The 16,419-nt window shown below is 46.2% G+C and overlaps 2 protein-coding genes across 7 annotated transcripts in view; both read right to left on the bottom strand.

Annotated features, from left to right (window-relative positions):
- Nucleotides 1–2,597: 2,597 nt before the first annotated feature.
- RPE (ribulose-5-phosphate-3-epimerase) lies at nt 2,598–4,994 on the bottom strand. Of its 2 annotated transcripts, none has more exons than XM_074872612.1 (6): nt 4,863–4,994; nt 4,645–4,724; nt 4,322–4,461; nt 3,877–4,011; nt 3,630–3,716; nt 2,598–3,177 (listed from the first exon to the last, which is right to left on the bottom strand). In XM_074872612.1, the coding sequence occupies exons 3-6, from the start codon at nt 4,457–4,459 to the stop codon at nt 3,055–3,057; spliced, it is 483 nt and encodes a 160-aa protein (XP_074728713.1). In that variant the 5' UTR covers nt 4,460–4,461; nt 4,645–4,724; nt 4,863–4,994; the 3' UTR covers nt 2,598–3,054. The 2 variants fall into 2 exon arrangements, with proteins under 2 accessions (XP_074728713.1, XP_074728712.1); XM_074872611.1 differs by having other exon boundaries at nt 4,852–4,994.
- Nucleotides 4,995–5,671: 677 nt separating this feature from the next.
- UNC80 (unc-80 homolog, NALCN channel complex subunit) overlaps nt 5,672–16,419 on the bottom strand; it is a 133,601-nt gene continuing 122,853 nt past the window's right edge. For all 5 annotated transcript variants that reach the window (XM_074872617.1, XM_074872615.1, XM_074872614.1 and 2 more), the window contains 4 exons: nt 11,808–11,889; nt 11,193–11,304; nt 9,772–9,983; nt 5,672–8,929 (listed from right to left, as the gene is read on the bottom strand). In XM_074872617.1, the coding sequence (XP_074728718.1) occupies nt 8,660–8,929; nt 9,772–9,983; nt 11,193–11,304; nt 11,808–11,889 (676 nt within the window). In that variant the 3' untranslated portion in view covers nt 5,672–8,659. The remainder of the gene's footprint in view (nt 8,930–9,771; nt 9,984–11,192; nt 11,305–11,807; nt 11,890–16,419) is intronic.

Here is a 16,419-nt window from a genome sequence, read left to right on the forward strand (position 1 = left end):
AGTTTTAAACAACAGGAAAAAAAAAAGCCAACAACCTGTTTGTCTTTTAGCTGTTAAGCTATGAAAACAGCTGTCAGTGCTGCTCCTGATGTTGTGGCTGAAGGTATTGCAAAGGCTGACTGTGAAATACCAACTTAAACGTAATGCAGCAAGGCCCCCCACGCATGAAACTGGGGTGTTGCAGCTTCACAAAGCAAACCGCTTCCCTTGTGCTTTGTTTACCATTTTCAATTGAGACATATTTTAAGGCCACTTATGTTCTGCTCCCTGCTGCTATGAGGGTTTAAACGCTTCATCTCTGCATCCAGGACCTTAATGGAATGTAAGTACAAATACAAACTTCTAAGCCCTATTTAAAATAAGCTCTGTGTGTGTCTACTGCAGTTTTTTTATCTTGCTCTGGGGTGTGCGCTGTACCGCTGTGGAGCACATGTCCAAGCCCAGCCTTACTTGGCTGTATCAGATTGACTCTACTGTTTCCCAGTGCAGACAGAGCCTTTGCTCCGTCAGATCACCCTGGACTGCTCCAGACCATGTGACTTAATATCACCAGCCTGTGCTCCCCCTTGTTGCTGGAACTTTGCTTTATCAGAGTATTGCAACATCTAACGGTCCTGGGGTTTAGGTGGCCCCGTGGATACCATGCAGGCAGCTCTCTTGGGTTTCATGGCAGTGTTCGGTTCAACTCCTGTGGCTGTGGCGCTTCTGCTGTGGGGTTACGTTACTGAGTACAGGCCTAAGTACAGCCTAACAGGTTTCTTCTGTTAATGTATAGAGGCAAGAAACTGGAACAGTCTTAAGCATTAAAAGAACAAGTGTCATTACTGTTACTTCCATGGATGCTAAACAGATTTAACCTTAGATGGGTAAAAAGCCACTGCAGCAGTAGCCAGCTGCATAAACCCACCCAGGCAGGGTTCAGACAGAAAGAACCAATGGAGTAATTTTACTGTGTGTGTAATTTCTCTCTCCCACAACGTTCCCAACCTGAGAGTGAATGAAAGTGCAAGCTACTCGATTTAAAACAATGACAAAGTGACTACAGCCTGTGAAAGAAAACGTACCGTATGGTTCCATGCTCAGAACAAAGCATAGTACTGTCAGTTAACTAGCATGACTTTGGGATGTCCATCCCCCCCAAATTAATCAGAAAAAAAAAGCAGAGAGTTTGATTACCCTTTCAAATCTGCTTAAGGTCAACTGCAGGAGGCAAGGATACTACAGCTGTTGTCCTACTGCTTTCAACAGCATGAAAAGCCACACTGCCAAATCCTAAACTAACATCTTCGTAGCCCATTTGTGACTGCTCGGCCTGCAGTTTAGGTACCAGAGCTGTGACTCTTTCTGTCTGCACGCTGTGTTAAACCCTACACAGGTTCCTTCCAGAAGCGCCACTAAGCTGCTTTAACACATCCAACAGCCATCTGGACTGTTGCCTTTCCTGGCCAAGCTCGCTTTTGGCAAACCTCCTCCCAAAGATGGCTTCAGTGCAGTAGCAGGTCCAGATGACTCCATTTTTCTTTTGCTAGTTCTCAACTGGGGTTGCAAGTGCAAACAGGCAGCTAAGACATTTGTTCACCTAAACCACAATTAACCACACAGGAAAAAGTCGTCCTTGAGTCATTTCAGACACTTGTCTAGATTGTTTGAACTAGCCCTAGCTCCTCCTCCTCAACAATGGCAGTGACCCATGCTGCACCACACCGCCGCAGAGCAGGGCCTGCCTGCGGGACACATAGGTTAGGAGGAGGGGGTGCAGCAGCTCTAGCGGTGTCTCGGCATTTGGGAGGTGACACCTGCCCAGCTTTGCTGCAAGGACAACTGATTTGACTTTGGCCTTGAGGAAATGGGCTGGCTGCAGCTGTTGAGCCTTCCGGCCTGTCCCCTGGGGCAGCAGACTGTTCACAACCCTTCTGTAATTACAGCTTAAAGGGAACAATCCCATGCAGAACACCATGAAATATTAAAGGAGTCAGCAAGACTAATTGGAGCCACAGGAGGCAAGTCTATCTAAAATGACCTGCTCAGGTCTTCCTCTAGTGGGTCGTAGCTCCCACCTTTCACACGCCCACAGAGGCCAGGCTGCGAAGTCAGCACAAGCAAAGGGAAGGTATGAGAACTATTTGGCTTCCGAACAAAGAGGAGCATTAAGCCGTTTTAGAGAGCCCTCTCCGTGCAGTGCATTTCAGCCTGCATACACTGAAATCACTTCAGCAGGTAACAGCCCCGGAGGTCGCTATCTTAATTGGTTACTCAGGCATGTGTAGAAACCAAGTGGGCAGTGGGTCAAGATAAAGTTTTTTTAACTATCTGTAGGGTTTTAAAGCAACATTCTTCCATGGAATCCTGTCACTTCCAGGAATTTCACACACAGCTGTCTTAACTGGCTATGTGAAAGGTAAATGAGAAGGTATTTCCCCGTTTGCAACCTCGTAAAGACGTTGCACTGACTTGTCTGATGTTTGACTTACGTAGGTCAAGTACTTGTACGTGGTAAAAGCAAAACACAGGAACATTCTAGCATCCGTGGGATTTGTTAGCCCTCTTAAACTGCATTTTTCCCAAACTTACTCCCAAAACGACTCATTTTTGACAGCTTTAAAGGAGACTTACCACACCAAGGGAGGGGTGTTTAATGCAGATAGTGGAAAAGTTTTGTAGGAATGCACAGATCAAATGACAAAATACAGACATCAGAAGGCAGTTTGATTAGAGTCTTCCACAAGAGAGACTGCTTGTGGTGATGCTACACTCTTCTAGCAAGCAAAAAACTGACTGAAGTTTAGTTCAATCCAGCCAGTGTTACAGGTTGCGCCATAAAATTAACCTCCACAGAATCAAGAGACAGGTTCAAACCATTGCATTTCCAACCCTGAAAGACAGCCAGAATGTTTTTCACTGCTGCTTGCTTCATTGCAGCGAAGGAATGATTCCTCTGTTCAGCAGCAACAAGTTCCTGTATTTATTTAATGTTCATCCAGCCCTCCCTTACACATGAGAAACGAGGGTTCTCCTGCACACACAGAGCCTTCTTGAACACTGCTTGGGTAGGTCTCATCGATCCAGACAGCGCTTCTGAGCTGCTTCTGAACACACATTCCTTAGGAGATTGATCACAGATCTTGGATCTGCACTCTTCATAATGGCACTGCCAGATACAATCATATTTGCACCTGCCTGAAAGACATTAAACACCCACTCAGTAACATGGAACAGATCCAGTGTTTAAAAGGTTTTTTTGCTGTAAAACACATAAGGAGGCAGTGAGTTCCAGGCTGGTGGGCAAACAAGCGCTATTTGTGGTACACGGGTAGCGGTACCTCTAACTACAACCACAAATCAAGTTCAGAAAACACAGCTTTTCCCCAAATAGGTAATCTCTTCATCATTGCTCCTATTTCCCAAACATACAAGAAACAAACAGCTTCTCTAGCTTAGGGGAGGCTTCAGTAGCCACTATTAAAAAAGGCACAAGATTAGACCTCAAGTAGGTTTTGATATTGTGGGCTTTACTATTCCCTCTGAAAACTAACAGTCAAAATGCGATTCCTCCTAAGCTTTATTTTCAGAGGGACTATTAAGTCTTTTGGCACAGTGACTGAGAACGCTGCTCCGCTTCAGCATCCTACCTCTGCGCACTTATGGATGGTGTCAGGCCCAACTCCTCCGTCCACTTCAATATCCAGCGAGGGAAACTGTGTCCTCAGCCACTGAACCTGAGAAATGGTATAAAAAGGTTGGCACCGAGATCCACATGCAGCTGCCACAGCTACATATAGCTTCTTACACACCCAGACAAGGTTTATTCTCTTCACTGCTACTCTCCGTACTGTTAATTACCTTTAAGTTCAATAAGGAAAGAGAAACCTGGTCTACCTTTGGCATCATGTCTTCCATAAATTTCTGCCCTCCGAATCCAGGTTCTACCGTCATCACCAAAGCCATGTCTATCTGATTGGCCCAAGGTGCCAAGTGTTCAACTGTAGTGCCAGGCTTGATCGCCAAGCCAACCTGCGGGAGAGGCAAGACAAATCCAAGTGCACCTTACGATGACACAAACACAGCAAGATTGGCTTGAGCTGGGTACAAACCCCTAGGAAAATAACTATGTGTCTGTGTAAGCGCAGTAAGAACAGGCTGCTTTTGATAAAGATTCCCCATTGACTTAAACCAAAGACTGACTTTGTGCACCAAGAGCGGTAGGGCCGCACGTGCCCATCTCTGACCACCCGACACCGCAACGATGGGTTTTTCGCTGCCAGAACACGGCAGGCAGCGAGGCCAAGCGCAGCGCGCTGCTCCAAGCCTACGCGCTCCTCACCTTCATCCCGTTCTCCCGAATGTCCTTTATCAGGGCGCCGGGATTGTCCGTAGCTTCTAGATGGAAGGTGTATTGGTTTGCGCCAGCGACGGCCATCGGTTTCACCCACTGCTCGGGCCTGGCAACCATCATGTGCATATCTGGAGGAGGGGAGCGCAGCCAAGGGCCGTCAGCGAGGGGCGGCAGCGCCTGGGGCTGCAGCTGGGGCCAGCCCCCGCCCTGCGCCCGCTACCGGGAAGGGGGGGCGGCGGCCGGGGGGCGGGGGGGGGGGGCCCGGGCCGCTCCCGCAGCGCCCCGAGGGCGCGCCCCGGCCGCCCCCTTACCGAAGAAGGGCTCCTGGCCCAGCTGCTTGCGCAGGCTCTCCACGACGGGGTGGCCGAAGGTGATGTTCGGGACGAAGTGTCTTGGGGCCGAAGAGAGAGACGCGCCCGCCCGCAGGTTACCCCCGGCCGGCCGGGCGGGGCAGGCCGCCCACCCGCCCGCGCCCTGGGGGCGGCCGCCCCGCCCGCCCGCCCGCCCCTGGCCGTTACCCGTCCATTACATCCAGGTGGAGGTAGTCGGCGCCGCAGTCCAGCATGCGGCTGCACTCGGCGCCCAGCGCCGCCAGGTCGCTGTTGAGGACGGACGGCCCGATCCGGCACCCCGACGCCATCGCCGCCGCCCGCCGTCGCCCCGCGCCTGCGCCGCCCCGCCCCGCCGCCTGACGGCGCGGCCGCGCGCCGCCGCCCCGCCCCGCCCCACCCGCCGCCATCTTCCGTGGCGCCCGGCGGCGGCCCCGGCGCTGCCGAGGGGCGGGCGGCAGTCGCCGCCGTTACCGGCTCCCCGCGGGCCGGCGGCGGTGGGGCTCCCTGGCAGACGTTTCCCAGGGACCCGGGCTCACGCCCCGCCGCGGCTGTGGCACGGGCAGCCCCTGAGGCCTGGCCCCGAGTGCCCGAGCCGAGGCCTCTCTTGGCGCTTGGGAGGGCGCAAACCCCCGCCGAGCAGCCACCCCCGGGCAAGGGCCGAAGCTGGGGCGGGGGGGAAGCTTCTTCTGACAGATTTTTTTCTGCAAAAAAAATTTCCCAGCAAAGCATTTTTTGTTAGGAAGTGCAGTGCCAGGCGTTAGTGCTGCTGAAGGCCCAGGCGGGTGCGCGCAGGCCCTGGCCGTGGCACACACCTTCCAGCGGCCCCCGCAGCGCGGGGCTGGGGCGGCAGGTGGCTGCCGAGCTCCGGCGAGGGAGCAGATGGGTAAATTTTAACAAACGCTGTCCCTGTCCTGGAACAAAACACCCTCGAATAGCAGCGTATCAAAGCCTTTTAGAAAGGGAAAGCGAGGCGGTGTTGCGCAAGAGGCTGAAACACAGAACTCTGTCCTTTTGCTGTCACTCCTCTGTATTTAGTCCTCAGGACAACGTTTGCATAAAATGCTGAGGCAATGGGACTGACCGACACGCTGACAAGACTGGTACAGCCTGGACATTTGTGGAACATGACATGCGCTTAAGGCCTCTAACACTATTTAAGCAGCATTGTTTGTCTTCACAGCAGAAATACACAGTTCTGTTACAGAGATACTGGAGGAAAGCACAAAACCAGCTAAAGTACAGTGTATGCACCTCATTAGTACAGTATTAAGTGCAGCCGATACGAAAGTAAAACACACGAGAAGACAGACTGACTGGTCTGCCTGACTGTTCCATCTCTCAACAACCATCCAACAAAATGAAAGCCATCTGCCTGGCCACCTGAATAAAACTAAGTTACGGATTACATCATTTATAAGCTGCATTGATTTGTAGCAGGGTAAACATTAAAAAGAGTCATTTTAGTCCTTGCTATGGCTTACTACTGTGGATTCACCAGTGACAGTGGGAAACCCGAATGGAAACATTTATTACATGTACTGAATTGAATGAAGTAAATCACAGTTATTTTGTCATCGTTAGAGTGGAGTACCGTGCTGAGGCATCTACTTTTCATTAAGAAAGATGCTTCCTTCTCATTTTCAGCAGAAGAGGTCACTCTAAAATGCACCATGAATTCCATCTGTGGTGTGTCCCAGCCGTTTACTCAGCTCGCGTCTAAAACTCTCCTCCCCCACCCGACTGCCAGTAACCCAGCCTACCTTGGGATTTGAAAACGAAGCTGTGTTTTTTCTCATTTGTGCGTCATTGTTAATAATAAAACTTAGCATCTGGAATTTAGCAATTCTTTGAGTGACCTCCAAGCTCGGAGCTAATCCAAAGCAGTCTCCTATAGGTAGCTGGTGCTGGCTCCCGTGCGCTGAGGAGATAAGAAGCGGTACAGCATGTTTTGGTCAGCAGAGTAAGCAGTTTGTCAGTCAGGACACACATTGACCAGCGTATCGAGAGACTGCCAGCTTCACCTAAACCACGTGAAGTTGCATTAGCGCACCACATATATATATATATAGAGAGAGAGAGAGAGAGATGGTGTTATAGGTGCTACACTATAAAAACAGTTGCCTTTCCAGCCCTGCTTTTCCCAAGAGGTGCTGAGAGTCTCCACCTCTCACCGAAGCAGAGGTAGCAGAGCATGCTCAGCACCTGTGAGCCTGGGAGAAGGATGGCTTTTGCTACCTTTGGAGGTTTAATGTGCATGAGTTCCCTCCTCGGATCAGTGTGCACAGCTCCCATCAAGAGTTGAGCACTTGGCAAATACCAGGCAGCACAGCCTGAAGGCTCCATGGGTTTCAGCAGGCTGAAACCTGCTGTCAGGTATATGGTTAATTTTCCACGCAACAGTAAAAACTGCATGCTGCACTACAGCAGTGAGGCAGTTGTTTGTATGGCAGTATTTTAAACAGCTTTTTCAGAGCTGCTGAAGAGAGGTGCGAGTCCTTTCTTTGGAGATGGCTAGGAGGATATCATTCTGTCTCCTCAGTAAGGCTGTTTCATGATGCGTGCGTCCAAATTACAAGCCCTCAGGAGCCAAACTGGTAATTAGCACATTTTACAGACTCTCAGAATGATCTGAAACATTTTCCTCTGCACAATAACGCCATGATTATAAACTCTAGTTCTTCTAACATAAGCTGAAAAAGGCAGTATATGATTCCCACAGCACAGGGTAACTTTGGGCGTTGCTCATGATTTCATGGTTTGTTCCGCAGCTGTTTTGCAGTTTGCCCGTAAGCAGCTAATGGCTAAATTCACATTTCAGTGTAATTCCATGATGCTGCAGCATAGCCCATAACTCAGCTGTGACTTCAGCTGATCCCCCACGGGCATCTCCACCTACGTATAAATGTTACGTATATATATCTAATACTTGCAGCCATGAACATTACGTACATAAAATGGAACCTTTTTAAATACAATCTCAACATGCCAAAAATAGATTCTTTCTTCAAGTTTCTGCCCTGCAATATCCATCTTTTGTTTACAATGTACATATATATTTATATATATAGGAACATGAAAATACCATATATAAATATTTACTTTAAATCCTTATATCTAAGTACATACGACAGCATCAGTGGAGCAGTTGCTAGGTACCAGAAGGTCCCCGCATTCCAGATGCGGTTTCTTGGGGTTTTTTTAAGCTGTGGAGAGGAATTACTCAGTACATTGAAGCAGGACAGCGTGGGCTATTTATACCATCTGCAGACCACTCACCCCCTGCCCATCTGTATCTGTGCACAGCACGTGCATTCCTTCTTACGGTATGTACTGTATTTAGTTTTACAGAGCAAATATTTTTGTAGCACAAGGGCAATATCTTACAGAGTAGAATGAAACCAACAGACAAAAGTAAACTCAACTCAACTCTGCGGTGCCAAAAAAAAAAAAATTAATCTAATTGCCCCATGGTGCTTATCATTGCTCTGCAAGTTAGAAACAATGGTCCCAGGCTTGTGAAAATCAAGCTTTAGATTGGTACCTTTTTGTCAGTGTTTTCACTGTCAGTGCCAACATGTAAGAGCCTTGGGTTCAGCCACTATATAGCCCTCCTCTCAAAAACGCTACAAAAATAAATCTTGGGCACAATCTCAAAAGAGGCTTCTCTGTCTCGTACAGTCCAACAGCCTGCTTACCCAGCGAGGCTGCTGATCACAGTACATGGCTGCTGGATCGAGGTTTTATGGACCATGTATTTCCCCAACACACCCCTACCCTGAGAATTTTGTAAAAATTCTCTGTTCCTGCGGTCTTGCCCTGAACTGAAATAGATTTCACAAACAGAAATGCGCCAGTCTATAGCAACCGGCCGTTAGCTATTTTCTGCTTTTGGTTAATAAAGTGCTCTTGTTTTAATGAGTTACTAGTTACCAGGGAACTCAAAGGAGAAGGTACACTTTCTCTTCCTCCTCCCACTACTGCACTTCCCTAAGAGTTAAACATGAGATTCATCTAGATCGACGTCAGTCTCCCCAAGCTCCACGTGCGTGAAGCTGAAGTGAGTGGCCAGCAAGGGGTTCTCCATCCCATTGTCCTCACTGATGTGAAGGACGGTGTCCCCGTGCTGCAGCAAGCTGGTGGTCTCGAGGCCAGCGTAGTCCTCGGTGTCAGAGAGCTGTGTGGGCGGGGTGCTTTGTGCTGTTGTTGGCCGGGACTCCAAGCCCTCCTCTTTTTCCTTCTCCTTCTCAGCAGAAAGTGCCTCGCTCTGCAATTGAGGAGAGCCAGTGGTCAGGCTCAGAGAAAGTGGGAGGGAGAGGGGGGAAAAGCATGGGAACGTCTATAAAATATTTTCTCATTTGGAAATACTTTTTACCATAAAGAGCCAAGCACTTGCCGATTATAAATCCCTAAAATTTTGCCCTAACACTGATATATTTCTGCTGGTGAATCAGATTTGTAGCAATGACCAGAAAGGTTATCTGATTTAGTCGTTAACATTTCCTCATTTCATTTTTTTTGTGTGTTCTCAAGACGGGTGTCTTTCATTTGTTCATGGCCAAGGACGTAACCCCCAAAAGACACTAGATATCTGGGCTTATAAAAGAGATCTCAATGTCACTGACGTGTTGAAGGGATGACTGTGATTGTCCCTGCACTCTGCCCAGTGGTGTCCAACAGAGAAGAATGTTGGACAAGCAATTTCTTTTGAAATGTGATGCTTTTGCTAAAACAGTCCTGAGGTTTTGAAGGAGTCCCTCCTTAAGGACGCATTTCTCAGAGAGCAAGCTGTAAAAACCCGTTGATGAAAACTTGCGCTGGTGAGCAGGTCCAGAAGGACTACTGCATGTGACGGGAAGATGGAAAGGGAAGATGCAGGAAGTACGTTCGCAAATGAAGGATCATTGCATAGATCTAGAAGGGAATGGTTTACAAAACTCAGCAAACTCAGCCTAAAGAACAGACACACACACAAGAGTTTGCTGTCTTCACTCACCACCAGCTTTTGTTACAGTGCTGTAATGCATCAGGCATTTCCTTATAAATTTGCCCTGCGACTTTGCTGAAGCAGCAGACAGACACCCACAATAAAACCGTCAGCCACGTTACCTGGCCAGTGGCCTGGCTGTGGAGATCAGCCACGACGATGGCAGGTGAGGAAGTCAGCACAGGTTTACTTGGCGGGTCCTGCTTGCCGGTCGCCTGGGGGCTGCTGCGGCCGCAGCCCTGCTGCGGGGCTGCCGGACCTGACGGCTCCCCTGGGGAGGCTGCTGCTGCCTCGGGCTGCGCTTCCGTGAACGTCACCGACCGCTTCTGCTCCGCTGAGGGGTACAAAGCCCAGCAAATTATTAAAATGCTACAATTTGGGAAGGAAAACACAACAAGAAAAGAAGAGAGAATCCCTGGAGTTTTCACAACTAAGACAGGATCCATAATTCATACCACCTTTATAAGCTGTCTAATTGGAGTCTAATCTAAAAGCCTTTTACCCTAGGCTTCCTCTAAGGCCACAGCAAGAGTCAGGGATCTCCTGAAGACTAGTCACCCTACCTATCTTTGTCACAGCTTGGTAAGATAAATGCCACCCATAACATCTTTCCATCCCAGAAGAAGATACTGAATTGCATTCCCATGGGAGTTAGGCGTTTCTGCCCTCAGCTCAAAAAGGAAAACTGAGATGCAAATAAACAAGGGAATCGCCCAAGGTTTTGCTGGAAATCTGAGAAAAGAAAGAGGGCAGCTGATTGCCCCCCATTGCTGCAAACCGAGTCAACTATCCAGGAATAACAGAACAGCACGGGGTGAAGACAGCTAGGCTAAAACTTAACAGTAAAACTGATACCCCTGCTTCTGCTCTTAATTATTTTGGATCAACTTTTATGTTTCAGACATCTCCAGCAGTGTTGTTGACCCAGCACAGTCCTGGCTGAGTGGTTAGAAACCCAGAACGTTCACAAGCAACCTTTGCTCTTCCAGGTATTTCCTCCAAAGTTAACTGCTCACTTCAGAGGGTACAGAATACAGCCCGAGGCTCTGCTTGACAGTGCTGACTCCTGGAAACATACAGCATGGACGAGAACAGTCCTATGTTCATTTCCATACACAGCCCTTAAAGCTCTGCATTGCCAAGCTTACAAATGATGGGAAATTTCCTTCTTTCTGCTACTCTCAATAGCAGTAATTTGCTTCAAATTCTGCTTCAAAATTTGCACGTCTCGAGGTTTTGGACAAGGCATCCTGAATAGAGGACACCTGTCCCCTAAATTCTCCACACCTCAAGGAGACATGATATTTCACTGTCTGTGTCCAGTTTCACCTTGAGAGCCTTTGGGGAAACCCTCAAAATGTTTTGAGGGGGTGATTTTCGATAGGATATCCACTTACTAGGAAAAAGGATAAAACTGCTGGGACTTCACCTTAATATAAGCTACTAACAAGATACTAACTATTCCTTTAAGCTAAAACAACAACACAGTGGTTTGTACTTTCAAATGTGAAGTGCTGGTTCTGGAAATGCAGCACTGCCCTACCGCCAGGTTTTGGTTTTGGCTGGATGCTCCGCCGTGTGGTTGAAAGTCGAGCTCCATGACGGCTACGAGGTTCGGTTTGAGTTTTCTGACGTGACAGCAGCGGTCGTCGAAGCTAAACGTCGGAAGAAAGAGTTAGGCTGATGTATGTTCATATATTGCACAACTTCTCCCCAGTAGGGAGGACAGATTGTCTATTCCTCTAGATGCCCATTCACTACTTTAGCAGATACGTGTTCTAAGGTTTCCATGGCTCAGACATCTCCTTCGTATGAACTTCTGGGCTTTGTGCCTTTTCAGTTTCAATACTGAATGTAATGCAATGCAGATTGTGTGACCATCATTTAATTAAAAAAAAAGAAGCAGCCTGCAGAGGAGAAGATTGGGAAATTCAAAACAAAGTGCACCCCCTCTCTTAGGGATTTGTCAGGCCTCACAGCTACGACTTGTGCTACGGTTCCTGCTAACTCAACAGATTGCACTAGTATATCACAAATAAGATAAAAGGGGCCTCACATTCACGTTCAAAACAGTCACGTTCAAAACAGTCACAGACGAGAAAAAACAAACCAGCTCAAACAGAAGGAGAGGAGGCTTGTTCACCCCCCGTGCTCTTACCTGCCGTAGGCCTCTCTTCCGCCCCAGGGGCTGCTGCAGAAGAAGGTTCTGCTGTCCTGGCTCGCTCTGCACGCTTGCCACCCTGTTAGATGTTGACAGCATTAGACCAAGCACAGAAGCACCCTGTATAACTAGTAGGTGTCCTGGCAATTGTGACTAAAATAAATAAATAAATAAATAAATAAACCAACCAACCACTAATGGCACAGTCACTTCAAAGAGCAATACTGTCTTTGAAGGATGGGGGGGACGTGTCTGTTGGGTTGTGGCTTCCAGGGCTTAGGAGGGGGTGGGAGGTGGAGTCATGGCATTCAGGACTTGGCCACACATAGGTAGCATCCAAATATAAATAACTGCAGATTTCAGTTTTCAGTCATTGATTGATGCATCCCACTGAGCAACACTCACTTCTCTGCATCCTTTGCCACATCAATAAAGGCAAGAATATCAGCTTCCTAGCTCAAAAGCCTTCTTGTTTGCCTTTCCTTTTTCAAGGACAATGTTGTAAAAGCTATTTTTTCCCCCTCCCAAATAGACTCCACAGCCTCATCACAATTTTGTCATCCGGTTTTAATTTCAATTTAAGTCAACAAACAAAAAACAAACACAAAGTGACAAAGGATCCATTCACATAATGGATGCATGAGTTATGTGAACAAGGCCCCACACTCAACACTTGCAGCCTTAAGTCTTTTTGTGGCTAACAAACAAAAAGACAAGTAAATGTAAATTTTATATATATATATATAAGAACACAGATTTTTAGTTTTTAATACCTTGGCACAAAATATCTGAAAATCTGCAGTGAAAGAATCTTTAGCAATAAAACATGCTCGGCTATGTACCATCTCATTCTACCATTCAACTGACCATTTAATCTACTTAATATAAAAATACCACCCTCCCCTCATTTTTATCCAAGCACTGTATTCCTCCAAACAGTTAAAAATTGGTCATTTAGCAGACAGCAGTCACAAAACAACATTTTAGCTGAATGAACTATGTCTGAGAGACATATGGTTACAATAGCAACTAACATTTAAGATGGACTTCTTTTAAATCAGGCAGCTGCTTATTTGGGACAGACTGGAATCCACTGAGCCACAGGTCCTATTTAAGCAACTTCCAGCTATATCTGGTATGCATTGTTGAAGATTCAGTATTACAATCCGTTTTGCCTTTGGCCTGCATTAATCTAAAGGAAAACAACATTCTTTTCTCTAGATGTTTTCTTTGGATCTCCCTGGAGGAGCTCGGTACCACCAACAGAGTGAAGGTTTATTGCCTGATGTTATAGGAGTGGAGGAAGAAGACAAGCCTAAGGACGTGGTCAGACAAGACATGGAGAATGTCTGTGGAGAGACTTAAAAAGTTCTGTCTCCTGAACAGCTCATTCTTCGCTTTGGCAGAAGTTACTGCCCTTAGAAGGTTTGGTGGAACAGAACGTGAGAGCTTCCTGGTCTGCTTTGGGTCAAAGTCTGGTTACCTGACCCGAAAGTCCCATTCCTTCCTCCCTTATCAGTTTAAACTAAAGCCAGACTTTGCACTAAACCATATGCTTGTGTTTCTACCAGCCCTACTGGGAAGAAAATGGGCTACTTCAAGGAAAGAAACATCCTAAGACCCTGAAGCTCTTTCTCTTCCGATTGTCTGACCACAGCCTAATAATCCTAGGCATGCCCTCGGCAATCTCACCACAGCTGCAGTGGTTTGGAAAAAAAAGGAAGAGCTTCTGCAAGCTCAAAGCCTGAACAAACAAGATATATTTGAGTCCTTTTCTCCCTCAGACAGCTCTTCCAAATGAGATCACCAGTCTCTGGAACATATTTTCCAGCTTTTACGTAGGGTATTGACATGATTTACATACAAAGCATCCTAAACATCATGCAAACACCCGCCTATGAATAAGCAGAGTCCTCAAAGTAACTTCCTGTTAGCAGGACTGTGTTCTTGACCCAGACAATGACTGCAGCACATATGACTGGTAGGTCCAGAAGCAACACATCATTCCTTATTAAAGCAAAGAGACTGCGCTTAAATTAGTCTTTAGATTTGTGATCCAAACTACCTGAAATTGCATCTTGTAGAATTTTCTTCATCTTCTGTTTCTAGGATTACATAAAAACTATTCCTCTAAATTTAAGAAGTTTTTAGAGTAGTTACCAGTATGTGAATTAAGTAGGAATTAGCTGGAGAAGGTCTTGGAAAAAATAATTTTCTATTGGACTAGCTTTTGAGAATACTGTTACAATTTCTGATGAAGGAACAGTAACTCTTAGTTCTATGAGTGAGGAAATATAAATGTGCATAGCAGAAAGACTACAGTTATATTCAATACAAAACACTATATATAGTGGTGAAATAAACTTACTTCACATGCATCATGAAAACACTTTGAAAAAGTCATTAGATAAAGGGAGTACATGGACCGCATGAAAGCACAGAGGCTATACATGAGAAAAAAAATTATTCCCATGGAGTAATCTGTGCACTGAAGACAAACAATAGGTGAGCAAAAGAAAGGCTGGACTTTGTGTCTTCCTTCTGGAGTCTGGGATTTTCAGCCTGGCTTATATCATCACTGAAATGAGTTTAGTGAGCTGGTGGCTGTTTATTTCCAGTACTGAATCATTACAGAAATTGGTATAATTTGGGATGATCTTATGAGCTGAAATTGGAGATATCTATTGCAGACAAATGGTGGAGTCGAGAGCAGCCAAGTTTTGCAGAGCTGCCTGCGCACAGCACAGTCCTGTTGTGGCTGTCTTTTTGCCTTCTGTCCCCAAATTTTGAAGAAGGGAAGGAAAGAGAAAATCATAAAGACCACACAAATTTCAGATGAATGACTGAATTTTCAGATATAAACTTTCACTTCATGAGGGTTTGTGAGGGTTTCTTTTCACATCAAAGAACAGCACTACTGATCTTGTTTGCGTGAAAATTAGTGTGGCAGGCAGACTGTTGGCTCTGTGCAGCCCTCCCTCCCTCCTTTTCTGTCTCTCCTTGTTTACCAGACCTGACCAGGGGTATACTGTTTTTCTGGCAGCCCGTGGGACCCAGTCGAGGAACACTGAATCAAATGCCATTTCAGCTGGCAGTACGTTTCCCTCCTGTAGCAATGTGATCAGTAAGAAGGGTTCTTCTGCAGTACATAAGCCAGATTTATTTGGGAATAACAAACCAGAAGTTTTTCCTGCCCAACACAAAGATGGTCTGTCACTCTCTGAGTATCTCTGTTAGGGGTTTTATCTTCACAATAATGTTACTCCCATTACGTAGTTAGGGCAGAGACAGGTAAGCAAAAGATCAAACCAAGCCAACTTCGTGGAAGCATGTTGCCAGTGCTACAAGAAATGACAGCCAGTGCAGTCACACAGTGGGGGCTAAAAGAAACTGTGTCAGGGTGGCAATTACACTAAGTGATGCTCATGAATTGCAAGAAACCATGCAGCCAAGAAAAGAAAAAAAGAAAGAACAAAGAAGACGACAAAATAGAGACAAAGGAAGCAAGGAGTTTAAATGTCTATTAAAAAGCTGTACATGCTTGCCACGCCATTATGGTAGAACATACACACTTTGTGTCCCAAGACATCTGAATGAGAGGGTTAGTGGACTAAAGGCCAGTGGAGAATGGGTTAAAATGTAGACAAACTCCAGCTCTTGTATTTCCAGACACATCCTAGCCCAGTTAGCGTTAGATCTGCTACGCTTGCCCTGGCAATGTGAATTCACTCTGACTTTCCCTATTAGGCACCATTAAGCTAAGATAGGCATAATGACAAACATTAAAGGGAAATGTGTTTGTGCAACAGATTTCCATTGCAATGACTTCTCATTCTTCTTCCCTTCTGATTTGGGAAAATATCCTCTCCTCTCAGATTATAACCACAACAAATCATGATGCTGGACACATATGTTCCTCAGCCCTGTACTCCATGCTATCTGTTTACTTCTGAGCATTTAAATGTTATCCCCTTCCCGTCTTCCCTGCTTTTCTACATGGCTGGCTCTAATTGCTATAGAACAAAGGGAAACAGAATGTGTTTGTCACTATTTATTTAATTTATTTAAAACTCCTACCTTCCATAAGGGTCTAGTCTCCATATGATTTATTTCTTTATGTCAGTTATGACTAAACATCAGCTTTTGACTTCAGAAGGCAATCCTAAACAGTTGTTATCATTGTGCTCCAGCTGAAATCAAAGTTATGTAAGAAGAACTCAAGTCTGCTTTATTCAAAACTAATGTTCCTGAATATAAAACCACATTAATTCTGTCCTATGATCCCCACAGCACGGTAAGTGCCTACAACGTCTGCTTTATTACTTCTGTCCTTTAGAGGAGGAATCCAATTTGCACATTTAACAATGCAGCTGAAACATCTTTTCTTCCTCACAGAACTCTAACCTAGCCTTTTTTATAAAAATTTGCAGTATTTCCCTGTCTTCATTCTTTCTAAGGCTTTGCAGCCCTGATGCCCTTCCTTGAAAGGAATAATAAACCTTGTCAGAACTGACTCCCAAGTACATCTGTTAACCTTTTTGCCTAAGGAAACCTCTATACTATAGAGCAGGATGGAGGATAGTGCCCTGGTTCCTAGCAAAAGTTGGTA

This window comes from Strix uralensis, chromosome 6, assembly GCF_047716275.1.
Source record: "Strix uralensis isolate ZFMK-TIS-50842 chromosome 6, bStrUra1, whole genome shotgun sequence".
Taxonomy (NCBI): Eukaryota; Metazoa; Chordata; class Aves; order Strigiformes; family Strigidae; genus Strix; species Strix uralensis.